Source organism: Lepidothrix coronata, unplaced genomic scaffold (genome assembly GCF_001604755.1).
Source record: "Lepidothrix coronata isolate B3197 unplaced genomic scaffold, Lepidothrix_coronata-1.0 Scaffold28, whole genome shotgun sequence".
NCBI classification, from domain to species: Eukaryota; Metazoa; Chordata; class Aves; order Passeriformes; family Pipridae; genus Lepidothrix; species Lepidothrix coronata.
The window spans coordinates 2,081,172-2,094,669 of NW_016690208.1; the positions used below are offsets into that span (position 1 = coordinate 2,081,172).

General features: G+C 44.0%; 1 protein-coding gene across 23 annotated transcripts in view; it reads right to left on the reverse strand.

Annotated features, from left to right (window-relative positions):
* Positions 1-663: 663 nt before the first annotated feature.
* The window catches only part of FNBP1 (formin binding protein 1), a 96,135-nt gene continuing 83,300 nt past the window's right edge, over positions 664-13,498 (reverse strand). For 13 of the 23 annotated variants that reach the window (XM_017810134.1, XM_017810146.1, XM_017810139.1 and 10 more), the window contains 6 exons: positions 12,911-13,020; positions 10,406-10,538; positions 9,327-9,448; positions 8,774-8,913; positions 8,249-8,407; positions 4,752-6,126 (listed from right to left, as the gene is read on the reverse strand). In XM_017810134.1, coding sequence (XP_017665623.1) covers positions 6,092-6,126; positions 8,249-8,407; positions 8,774-8,913; positions 9,327-9,448; positions 10,406-10,538; positions 12,911-13,020 — 699 coding nt within the window. In that variant the 3' untranslated portion in view covers positions 4,752-6,091. Of the gene's footprint in view, positions 3,872-4,751; positions 6,127-8,213; positions 8,408-8,773; positions 8,914-9,326; positions 9,449-10,405; positions 10,539-12,910; positions 13,021-13,498 lie in introns of those variants that run through there. The other 10 variants (XM_017810147.1, XM_017810142.1, XM_017810141.1 and 7 more) reach the window with 4 other exon arrangements.

The window sequence follows — 13,498 nt, forward strand, 5'->3', positions numbered from 1 at the left end:
GGGTGATGGAGAAGCTGGGCAGAAGCCAGAGGGGTTTTTGTCTCAGCTAGAGACACACACACACTATTCACCAACCCTGCATGTTAAAATGGAATTGTACACCTCGGGCAGACTTACAGAAATGTGCCTGGTTTTCAGATTACTCGGAGAAAGGAGGCATTGCTGTGTTTGACACACCTGCATGTCCACACAGCCAGGCCCAAAGCCACTACTTGCCAGGCTTGCAACAGGTTGTTTTAATATACAATCAATCCACATTAAAAAAGAAAAAAATCTGCCCAGACTTCCAGCTAAACCAAAACATTCCATGGTACAGCTCTCTCTGCTGAGTTTCCCCAGCTTTCCAGTTCTCACAGATTCCTACTAAAGTGGGAAAAAGCACAAACCACCTGCCCTTCCCAACACCAGCTCCAGCCAGAACAGCCCATGTTTTTCTCCTCAGATGACCAACTAAAAACACAACCCAACCACTGCATTCTCTCCTCAGTGCCAGCTGGAAAGCTAAAAGTTTGATAATATCATTGTCTCAAAGTGACCTGATGTGAACAGGGGACAAGTCAGAGCCAAATTAATAATTCAAATGCCTGAAAATTCCATTAGGAAATAATAAAAAAACCAACAAAAAACAAATCTGGTTGATCAAAAGGGTCCAGCGAAACCATATTTCTGGAATTAAATGTTTATTTAAATATGCAGATGACTTTGTTTCATTGCTACAAGGTCAATATTCGCTTTCAAATGGAAGCACTTTATTTGGTTGAATTCTGTCTCCAGAAATGAATGGGCAACACCAGAACCTTTTACATTGGCAATGAAATCACAACACTGAGATGCCACCGAAGTCTCGAGATCAGTGCTCAAACACACATACACACACATACACAAATAAAAAAGTGCTCGACATCATCATGTTAAAATAGAATTTTGGCTTCTTTTAGGTCTTTTGACATTTCAGGCAGGAAAACAAAAACCAAAGAACAATATGCATCAAACTAAATGAACTTCTGAAAAATACTCAGCATTAAACACAACTTTTGAGTATCAGTAAATATGTTTCTTCTCTATTTACACGTGTTAAGAAAGGGCATTAGAGACTTTTGCTGGGGATCATGAGATCTCATAGATGTACAAGTCCATGCTGCTGGGCAAGATTAGTAAATTCAAGCAGAGTTTTTATAAACCAGTCACATCTTTAGTTCTTCAGCATTTGCCAAAGGTGAATTCTACAAAAATTCCTCATTCATTACCCTGGATAACGGCAGCAGAATAAACGTGTGGAGGCTACGACACACGACTGTCGCTGTTTTTGAAATAAGCTTTAAGACCCAGGCTTTTGGGAACTAGTTGCCAAGTTTATAAAAACTCCATACATGGTCTTCCAACAAAACTTTGCGAGTCAACCAGTCAGCTAAAGCTAATGCTCCTTCTACAGCACAATTGAGCAACACAGACATTGCAATTGTTCCAATGTTCCACAGAGGCTGACAATAATATACTGTCCACCCAGATTAAATATAGAAAAGCAAACTTTGATCTAATTTTTACATAGATGGCACAACGATAGGTGAAAATGAATTCTTAGCTGCTGATTCAACAGTGCATTGGACACGAGAATAAAAATACTGCAGCTAAAAATATTTTAAGGATATTTTCGCACCCCCTTTACCTGCTCAACCCCTTAAGATCCCCCGAGGGGGATGCCACAAAGCCTTTGCACAAATCTTTGCACAAAGCCACAGGTGCCAAGTGTGTGCATCCCCCTTGGAGTCTCATGGATCTGAACAGCTCAGTGACCACAGTAGCAGCAATGATAAGGATGTGGTTTAATGGATTTTGACCCTCTGATGCCACAGCCATCCCAATAGCCTTGGGATTGGTGTTCCCTGTGCTCAGCACAGGCTCCAGAGCCACTTGGGTTGGGTTTAAAACACAAACCTTCTGCTGGTTGATGCTGGCAGATATTAAGCACCATCATTACAACAGCTACAGGATGAACTGTAGCACCGAGGGACTTTGTGCTAGTGAAAATAAAAGTTGGTGTCTTGAATGGAGAGAAAGAGGCAGAGTTATGAATACAACACATAACCCAACTAAAAAAATGACTTCACCCTGCAGGGGAATGGCCCAAGCCATCCCCAGCATGGAGAGCCTGTGATTCTGGGATGTGTTTCGATGTGCTGACCCTACACAACAGCACAGCAGGCAGCAAAACAACACTTGTCTGTCTGCAAACTAACCCTGAGAGGTTTCATTTTAGGGTCACTGCCCATAGTGGCTTTGACATGAATTTTCTCAAAATCTGGGGATTGTACAAAACGTGCTGAAGTTGGGTTGGAGCCAGGAGATCCCCCCGAACAACGTGCTGATCGATGAATAAATTCAGCCCTCGGGAGCTATTTGGTGACAACTGACTCTTACAGGGCTCAAACTTGTCCAAGATGACTAAAACCCAAGCAATGGTAACGACTGAGAGGAAACCAACTTAGAACACAGAAGTTTAGAGAGCAATTGACCCCTTCATAGGCAGCTGAGGTCCAGAACTTGTGATATTTGGAGATGTTGTAGCTCTCTCCTCATTGCATGACATGATAGAGTGCAGCATCACTTATCATCCTACTTCTGCTTTAACCAAACCACATGAGAACAGGGTGGTCACAATTCCTGTCTGGCTGCTGGGTCCAGGTCCAGTCCATGACAAGGTGGGAGAAGGAAATAGTGCGATTTCTTTTTTTTTTTTTTCCCCTTTTTCCCCCCTCTTTTATTTAGCTAAAAAACCCTCTGTTATTCAAACATTAACTGATGAGAATGCACAGGAGGTCATGCAAAAAAAAAAAAAAAAAAGAGAAGGCAGGTCTGAAATGCTAAAAAACAAACCAACAAAAAAAAAAAAAAAAACTGCAAAGAGATTAACCACGAGCCACAAAATAACGTGACCCTGAGGAAGGTGGGCGCAGGCAAGGCAACAGGGCGAGCATGCAGGCTGAAACGAGAGCCAAACGGGGCCTGTGACCAGCAAAATGGGGCTTCAAACCAAAATGCCACTGTCTGTGTGTGTCTGTGTGTGTGTGTGAGGAAGAGGAGGGAGAGAGGAGGGCGGATAAAGAGGGAGGGGGCAGGGAGAACAAGCAGGAAAACCAGCGTACACACGTGAGCTCAGAGGGTTTCAGGGAACAGCGAGGTCATAGGGGTTTAACACTCGGGATGAGCATCAGCCTGGACATAAAAAAAAATAAAAAATAAAAGGCTGACAAGTATTAGCGACCTTTTGGGGAAAGCAGAATATTGAATGGATCAAATTTAACGTCTGCAAATTCAGAGCCCAGTCCAGCTGCTGTAACACTGTGCCCAGGGGAGGTTTTCCACCTCCCTTCCATGCTCTCTGATGAGAATTCCTGCAGGATTAGCACTAAAGGCACCGTGTGAAATGCTGATGGGACCAGTGTGTACATTCAGATGGACTGAGGGACAAAGGGACAGAAGACAGACCAGCACATGCTTGGGACTCTCCGGCCGCCCTCTGCATCCAAGGGCAGCCAGCAGTTCTCCGACAGAAGGTGGGAGGGATTGGGTGGGGGAGAAAGTGTGGGTTGTGTTTGACAGAGGGGCTGTGCCAAGCTGGCACAAGAGTGGGAAAGGCTGATAAGGTAATCCGAGCCACAAGTAGCATGCCATGGAAAAGAGCAAGCGTCTGAATGGTGCTGGGATGGAATTTAGATCTGAATTTTTCAAGTGGGAACTCCAGACTAGACTGGGAGTCTGGCTTTCCATGGGTGTGTTTTAACTGCCTGCAGGGTAAACAGACCATTTTGTTTCTCCTTCTGTGACAAGCTCGCCCCGAGGTTCTTGCACCAGCACAAACACCTTTAGGAATCTAAAACATAAGAAAGACAAAAAGAAAGAGACTGGATTAGAAAGAGGTTGGGGAAAATGGGATCCCTTAAGAGCAGCACTGCCTGCAGGAGGTTAAAGGAAATAGAGCATCAAGCATCTACTGGGTTACAGGGGGTTAAGGAAGGCTCCCAACTCAAACAGCAATCTTTCACCCTCAACTCTCCCCTCCAGCCTGGGGATGAGCATCACTGGGACACTGCTCTCCTCCTCAGGAGCAGGACCCTGCCAGCACCTACTTTGTGCCACTGAGAAAACAAACAGCTTTTTAATTCTCAGTCTGCAAAGCAGCATTGCATCTGTTCAAGTGACAGCTCCAGAGACCATCAATGCCACCAAACAACAGCGAACTAAAACACAAGGAGTTTGCAGAAGAATTCAGAGCTCTCCTTTCCACCACAGGCTGCAGAGACCTTTCACTGCCAAGGGAAGCCCAGGAATACACAGGTCAGTGACCCAGCCTAAGCCTCCAAACCCATCCTCTGCCCATCCCTGTTCCCACAGTCTGCTGGCTGAGGGCAAGTTTTTCCTTTGGCCAAGTGAAGCCGCAATCCAGGAGTATGATTTGGCCCAAACTGCTGTATCCAAGGAAATACAGGATGAGTCCAAACTTCCCTCACATCTCAGAGAGCACCCACTTCCATAAAACCCCTCCAAATGACAGCACAAAACAGTTTTCAAAGAGCCACAACAGAATATTTTTCCTGAACAGGAATTGCATTGGTACTGAGTGTGGGAAGCAGCTCTGGGCCATTTGCTGTCCCTTAGTAAAGTTAAACTTCACTATTTTTTTGCCACTAATTATCGCCACTTACTAGTAATTGCTGTTTAAAAAAACCCCAAAAACCAAAACCTCACAGGAATGAGAAAATATAATGTTTATTAGAAGAAGACACCATGGTACATCAAGCTACAAAGAGATTCCTGACAGATGATGATTCTTTAAAAAATAAGAAAGGAAATGAGACAACCACACTGGCCAGATTTAACAAACCTTAACACACAACAGCAGTTTCTATGCGAGTCCAACCAGGTGCAGGCAGCTGAGTAACCAAAAACACTTTTCCATGTAAGAGGGACCAAGTAGTTACCAAAACAACAGCTGGGTTAAGCAGAAGAACAGCCTATAAAACCATTTATATTTATACACATATAAAAGGATAAAAACAATTCAAATTCAAGTAACTTTAGTTTTTAAGTTATGTTATATACATTTTTTTTTTTATACTGGGAGAACTAAGGGCACGTATTTAACAAAAGGATTTTAAAAAGCCACAGTCCAGTTTATAATTACCGATTCCTAGGTGATTTGGCAAGCATTAAATAATCAGATATATCCTAGATAAAAAGTGCATCAGCGTGGTTAACTTTTACCTATTTATTTATATAAGCCGAGGCTCTGCAGGATGGTTACAGCAAACAGCAGAGCTGCAGCACTGGGAACCCCAGAGCTGCCCACGAGGATTCACTGATATCAGAGGTGAGGGGGAACAGACCCACAGCGGCCAAGGAGCCAAAAGGCTCATCAGCCCACGGCTCCAAAAGAGTTTCCTATCAAGAAGTTTAACTTCACAAACCAGCCCTTATTCCTTGCATGGCACCCAAACATCCAGGTTTTCTGCTGGAAGGGGAACGTGGCGTTTCTGTTGGGTGCAATGCAGAGTTTATACAAAGCTGGTTATTCCACGCAGATTTTTTTTTTTTTGTGTGTATCACACGATTTCACAACATCCCTCAGTGAAAGACAGTTTTGTTCCCAAGAAGGTGATGAGGTACCACAGTCAGTGACACAGGATGGTCAGTCTCGAGTGACTGGTTCCTGTATTTGACAGTTCTCAGCACCAGACACCCGACAGGAGCAGAAAAGCCCTGCAAGATGCTACACCCGTGTGTGCACAGAATAGTTTCCTGGGTGAATCCCAACGAGAACGAACCCTGCAGCTCTCATTTCTACCGGGAAGGACAAAACAAATGCTGTTTGCACTAAATGGACACGGTGGGGCCAGCGCTTTCCTGACATTTCGGAGGCGACCTGACAATGCATCGGCTGAGAGAGCGGAACCTGGAACCTAACAGAGTCTTTCATTGCTGGAGATAGGACATGTGCATTCATCTCTTCTAAAGAAAACCTTCTCAAACACAGCTCTTAAAACAACCGTAGCAGCAAACCAGGAGAATAAAGGGTGGACAGGCCTATGCAAACCTACTCAGAGATTTTCTGAAGTGGTTTGTACACATCTGGAAAAAGAAAAAAAAAAAAAAGGCAAAAGAAGATAGACATTACTGTTCTTTTTGTGACAGGCTCTGCCAACACCCTCTGTAAATGTCACCAACAGCCCTCACACAGGTATTTGCAGGGGCACACAGACCCAGCTGGGCTCCTTGAAGGCTGTGATCAGGAGGGCACCTGCAGCACATGACTTACCTGTCCTGCTCAGCTCAGTTCTGCAGCAGAGCCCTGACAGCACAGGCCTCAGCTGAATGAAAAAGCAGCTTTTCACAAAGCTTTAGCAGTGGGATTTCTCAGGCAGAGCTGCCTCTGGCTCACAGCACAGGAACAACCTGGCTGGGCAGGTACTCCTGAGCCAGGGCTCATTCTGCTGGCTGAAGTCAGGTGGGAGTCTCAGGTGTACTCAGAGCTGCTGGGAGCAGCCAACCTTTAGCAGTATCAGCTGCTCAAGCTTCTCTCCAAAAAAAGAGGAAGGAATTACTGAACTTTGCAAATGCTTTAGTATTTACAGTGTTACTTTCTGGAATGTCATCGCTTCCATTTCAAGGACTGAATCAAGTCACTTCTACCAATACATTAAAAATCAAATGAGAAATTTGCAGCTTGCAACAGACTTAGTCTTTTAAACACAGTAACATTTCCCCCAAATCTTTATGCTGCACTCTTTGAAAAGCTCTCTTTTATCTATTCTTTTTAAGCAGAGAATTGAGAAATAAAAGAGGTAAACATTATAGTTCCTATATATTAGATATTCACAGATACATTTGATTTTGTTCCTGAAGTCCAGTAAAAGTAATGGAAAAACTTTAAATTATCCAGGAAACCTCCATCCCGGCTACAGAAGTGGCTGCAGCTGTCCCAGCCTTCACCCCCCGCACTGACTGCATTTTCAGTCTAGTGGAAGCTTTTTTGCACTCCTCTGCAACTCAACTGACCCTGTAATTTGCCAACACAAACACAAAACTCCTGTATTATGGCAAAATAAAACAAGGCCCAGATTTTCACCTGCAGCAGACAAAGGCACTGCACTGATTTAACACTGAATCCAACACTGTGAACTGCTCGAGTTATAGTGTTGATTTACACACAGTTCCACTCCTCTCTTCCTACTGTCCATAAATCCCAATGAAAACGGTTCAATGTTGTTTTGGCTTGGATGAGGCAGCTTGTTTCACACCAAGAACTCTAAGGTCTAGGAAACACAACAATAATCTGAAGGATTAAGTGACTGAATGAACACAAATTATTTAACAGTGAAGTTCTAACACATCCTGATTTCAAACAGGACTAAAATCTTTTGATTTCTCGGTGTATCCCATTACCAGGTGTTCAGTGCTGGCATTTATTCCAGCCAGGACTGCCCAGCAGCACTGCTTCCTTACTCAGCACACCTCTTTGGGAGGAATTAAAAGCAACAAACAGTAGCTTGCAGAGTCCAAACTCTGAATGTCTCCATTGATCTTGTGTGAGCAAAAGATCAAACCATTAGTTATGGTCATCTGAAACAGCAAATACATCTGAAATGTAGCAAGGTGGGAAAGAACAGAGGAGCTCTCTTAATGTTTTACCCATTTGTCAAGGACCACAGAGGTTTTGGCAAGACCTCTCCTTCCCCTGCCTCACACACTAAACAACGACCAGGTTTCAATCCAGAAGGTCCCCAGGACACAACAGGCTCTGAAAAGCTCCCACACAGACACAAACCAGCAGTTTAAATATTTCCTACATAAAGTTCCACTGAACGAGTTTGGGACAAGCAGCTGACTCGTGAATGTGTCTGAGATGCCACCTGGATATCTGAGGAGAGCCTGTATTATCCCAAATGGCTCTGTGCTTCCTGCACTAAGTTGGGCGTGCAATGGCAGTGACAGTTGAGCAAACACTGTCCAGGAAAGGCTGCATTTCCCCTCTGGTTTCACAGGCCCCCACACTACCCTTCTCTGAGCAATAAAAGCACGTTTTGCAGTACACAAAGCCACAATTAGTCCACGTACGGAATAATGCACTTGGTGGCATTGTACAGACTTTTAAAAGGCTCTGTATCTGCAACACAGAGCAGCTTCAGGGTTGGATTACCTCTGTGAAAGCAAACAAAATAAAAATAATAGTATTAAATATAGGTCATAGCACCTTTGGCATTTTTGTCCAAATAGACTTCAACATAAGACGTGGGGACATAGCCCTCCTCATCTTCGTTCCTTCGGATCCGCGTCCACCCGTCACCTTTGTCTTCTTCTATTACATAGAGCATCTCTCCTTCTGCTACAGAAATTGTTCCTTCATTCTGACCTGAAAGACACAGTTAACAGGGATTTTAGGGTGTCCTGCACAGTGGGAACCAGAAGCACTTTGGGGTGATGACGTGCGGACACAACCTTTGCTGCATCACTGGCAGCAAAAACGGGAGCGTGGGATTCTGGAGTCAACAGTGTGAACACAAAAAACCAGATAAATGTAATCCTGATACCAGAGTTTTGGTTCTTCTTGCAAAGTCCCTGTGTGACAGGAGACAAATCACTTAGTGGAAACAGAATCACACCAGAGCCTCGCTTGCCCTTTGCACTGCAGGGCTTAAATGAAGGTTTCCCACTTGTTCTTGGTATATGAATTAGAAAAAAACCAGTCAGTGAAATGAAGGTAAAGTTGGAGTGATACCTTCAAATGTATAGAGTGCTTTACATGTTCCTATGGTGGGTAGTGGTTCTTCATCATCAAATTCATCGTCAAAGTCCGTTGCAGGTACTTTCATCTCAGTCTCCTGACTCTGCTCTTCTGTGTAACTGCCATCGGGGCTGCTCAAGAGAGGAAAAACAGAGCAACTATAGCAACCAACCTCAGGAGCAGAGAGAGCCACTCGGTCACCAGGCACGTCAGGCAAGGGGAGCAACTGCGGCTGGAGCAGCTCAGAACTGGCTGTGACACCAGGTGGGTGGGACACATCACTTTTACCATTAAAAGCCGTAAAAAACGCACTGTCTCGCTCACCTTCAGAGCAGTGAGCGTGGGGGCTACCACACAGTTCAGAAACACATTCGGAATCGCAGCTCTTGGAGCTGGGATAGGATAAAACGAGGATGCAGAACACTGCGGAGTGCCTGCGGTGGGCCTGCTGACGGGACGGGTTTCCGAGCGCTGCAGAGCCGCAGTTCTGCTGATCAATAAGCCGAGGGCAGGGGGTCCAGCTGCCCACCCTGCACAGATACTGTACCTCTCCCGGTCCTGGGCACAGCTGTTCACTGCTGACGGGTTCTGGGGCTCGTACATCCCGCTCTGGCGCCGGGGCTGCTCGTTCCGGGCGGGCAGCCGGCCCTCCACCTCCGCCAGCCAGCCCTGCCGGGGACAGACAGCCCTTTAGCTCTGCTGTGTCACAGCTGGCACTCACACCACAGATCCAAAACTACGTTTGTAAGCATATTCACATTTCCTTACATATTTTTTGACGCCGGGTGCTGAAAACACCATAAGCCAAGGGAATCAGTTAACAGCAGCTGCCAGGAGATGCTGCTGCTCTAGTCACTTATCGAGTAAAAAGATGGGTGGCAGCTTCGAGTAATCTCAGTAACACCAGAGACACAGCAACCTCTGGGACTGCTGAATGCACGAGAACCAAAGCTGAGGAGAATCAAAGAGCCACTGATTTCAAATGAGCAAGAGCAACGGATAGTAAAGCCACAACTGTAAGAAACATCAAAAATTAATGGGTTGTATCTGTTTATGCACTAACTGAAAAATAAAGAGTGAAGTCTTCTCAGCCCTATAATCCTTCTCATGTAATTATAATGGGCTTCATATATTTCAAACACTCCCATTCAGCTCTTGAGATTTTATATCACTAAGGAGGCTTCCTGTTCATGGCAGACTATTCCTTAAAACGTATTTCATCTGATGGCTTCGGTCTTGCTGTCAGTCTCTAAATGGTGCTTTGCATTTGTGTCACTCTGATTTTCCACAGATGTCTGTAACATGATGCTTCAATTTATTTAATTAATTAAATAAGCATCTGAACCCCTCTGGGCAGTCCTGAGAGCACTACATTTTCTTTTCACCTCCACTTGGCACAATCTGTTTTCTGTGGCAAATTAAACTGTGGGCTGACAGTCACAGGAGATGGTGCATGTTTATGTTACACAAATCAGATCAAAGATCCTGACTAATGCAAGTGCTCAAGCAGCACTTTCACACTCTCAGCAAGAAAGTGCATCAATACATCTGGAAAAGCCATGAAGCAACCTACTCAGACCTGAGCATTTGCTGAGCTGCTTTTTACTACAGTGTCTCTTCTCATACCTCAAACTTCTGAACTTCTAGTCGTAGCTTTTCAATGTTCTGTGCCAGCTCTGATAATCTGTTGTCCACACTCGCTGCATCTCCCATCTGGGGGTTCTTGATATACACATCTTTCATCTTCGTTAAGGCATCTCTGAGAGGCAGAAGAAAAATAAAACACGTGTTAAGTGCAGCTGGGGGCAAATGCCTTTCTCTAAATGAGGGCACATGAAAGGATAATAAACTGCCTCTTCTTCACTCTGGGGTTCAACCTAAGCTGTTACAAAGGGAACTGAGAACATACGAATGGGGCTTTTGCCATTAAAAAACACCAGTAAAATCACTCACCAGAAGAGAATATACACTGTCAGAGGTGAAAAACAGTGATTTACCTACAGTGTGAGAAGATCTTTGGTATTGATTTTTAGCCTGGTATTGTTGTACTACAATATCTACTTGCTAACCCTGGGGAAAACTATAATGATAAAAAAAAAATATATAATCTCACAACCATTGCAGTGAATGACAGCTCTAACTTTCTAAATGAATATCATTCCACTTTTTGGGGCAGAGACAAACAGTTGCATCATTATTATCCATCACAGACTGACCTCCAGTTGAGAAACTGGGGCAAAGATGTATACATGGATGAATCAGTAACAGAAATGGAGTGCAAACCAGAAATTCTCACCCTGCCTGTTGCAGTTTGTCTTTAGCAACCCCAATAATTTGTAAGATATTTATTTATTTATTTCACACTGCTTAAAACGAAGCTGAGTCCAGATGGTTTGTGTTTGTCACAGTGCAGCGACAGACGGACTTCAGGCTAGAAAATGCAACCCTGCATCCTGCTGAGGGTATCTTCCCTCAGCTCCTTCTGGGGGCTGTTCCATATCAGCCCCAGTGCCAAGAGCCCAGGGTTTCTGAGATGGTAATTTTCAGTCCTGCTATGACGGATTTGGTGCCATAAAAGCAGGATTGATGCAGGACGTGCCTTGATGAGCTCCCTCAGTGCCTGCAGAGCTCGCACTGACAGCAGTGAGCTCCCTCTGACCTGAGCCACACTGAGGCTCAGCTCACAGAAGAGTTATCTGCCTGATGATGGACATTTCAAGAGCTGAAAGATGGAATTATGAGCTGATTTCCTGTATTCCTGGTGCAACTATTCAGTTTTTCTCTAGGCATTAGCTGGGGGGAGAAAGGTTAATGCGAGTCCCACGACTCAAGTTAACACTCTTTATATTTTAGAGTTTCCCACCAAACTCTTGACAATTGCAATCCTGTGCCTGGCTTTGCTTTGTGTGTGTGGAAACTGGGAAAAAGTGTGGGTGGCAAGGAAGTGGGACTGCTCTGTGCTTGAAGCCTTAAGGGACAATGTTGCAAACATATGAGTCACAGTTATTACTATTTGTTTAACTCTTATTTAACTGATGGTGCTATTTCCTCAGTCATAAACTATCTTTATTTTAACTAACACTCTGCTCTGATTCCATACACAATTTTAATGTTGGGATCAATACAGAACAGGAAAAAATTCTGTACAGACAAATCAAAATTACCACAGAGGGAAAAAACCAAAGTAATGAGAAATCATATAACCACATGCAGTGTTTCTTTCTTAGTCATGATATAAAATACAAAGAAGAATTTTTGGGTTAGTAGGCAAAATAAACAGGTTCTTGAAAGCAAGATAACAGCACAACTGTGCAAATGCAAAGCAGTATTTAGGGATAGACTAGTCCTGAAATCCTTCAGGGAAGAAAAGTTCCTTCTCTTGCAAACAAAACATGCTGAATCTTTAATGCAACTGCAGAATGTGAACAAACACAAAGTACAAATACAGGCTGCCAGAATCTATTAAAAGTGGGTAACTAAAATAGCCTTATTCTCAACCAGAATGTTAAATGCAGCCTTGTAGAAAAAGCATTCACAAAAGCACAGGAGTCATTATCTTCCTGCTTCCAGGAAATCTAAGCTACAGAGAGACTTGAGGCACACACCAAAGAATCAGCACTTTGGATGATGTTATAATGCTAGAACAGCCTCTCTTGTTGGGATCTACCTTGTCCATCAGACACAGGGGCTCTGCTCAGTGCTGGGAGGTCAATGCTTCTACCTTGTATTTATCTCCTGTTCTTCACTAAAAACACCCTCATCAACAGCTCACATCAAGAAACAACCTCAGTGTATCCAAGAGGGACCTTTGCCTTTTCCTCTTCAAAAGCCCAAGAAAGCAAATTCAGAAAGAAGGAAAAGCTATCTCCAGTTGTTGGACTTCTATCATTCCCATCCCTATACCAAGATCTTCTCTTTTAACCATTCCAAAGGCAGGATATGCACTACACTGAGGAGGAAGAATGGAACAACCAGAAAGGCAGCTTTTGCCCCAGCTCTGACCTACATCAGCCATAATCAAATCACTGCTTTCAAAATCTGAGCTTCTTATTTGCTCTTTCTTATATCATAGTTGTTTCTGTTCTACATGAGATTACCTATTTCATTTTTCATTCCAGAGCTTTGACTCACCTTTGATCCAACTCCTTCTGAATGTCCCTGTTTAGTTCATCCACCTTTTGCTGAAGCTTCTTTCTTCTTTGCTCAGGTGGGAGATTGCTGAAGTCTTCGGGCCCTGCTCCCTGCACAGAGTGGAATGGAGGGGGGGGAATAAGGAAAAAAATTAATAATCAGAGTCTGGAAGAATCCTTTGGGATTGCATTTTGAAAACAGCTCACAAAAACCTGTGCAAAAGTCACAATGGTCTGAAGCATTGTTACCATTTGTACTGTGTTATCAGTCCCTGAATGGTCAGGAATCTGGATGCCCTAGAAATGATCCCAGGACCACATCCTGCTTCCATAACAGTGGCTAATCAACTGGAGAATTCCAGAATTCAACAGCAAAGCTGAGAAACTATTTTTATCTACAGTTATCATCAGATTTTATTTAACATAGTTCCCTTCTCATAGAAAGCTGATCTTTCCTGCCTTTCTTCACCCTGCTACAGACAGCATTCCCATAAAAGGAGTTCCTGGCTTTTACTCCTGTGTCACAGTCACACTTCTCCTGTGCACCACTGACTACTGCCCGAGTGCTGCTCCAACACAGTTAATTTAT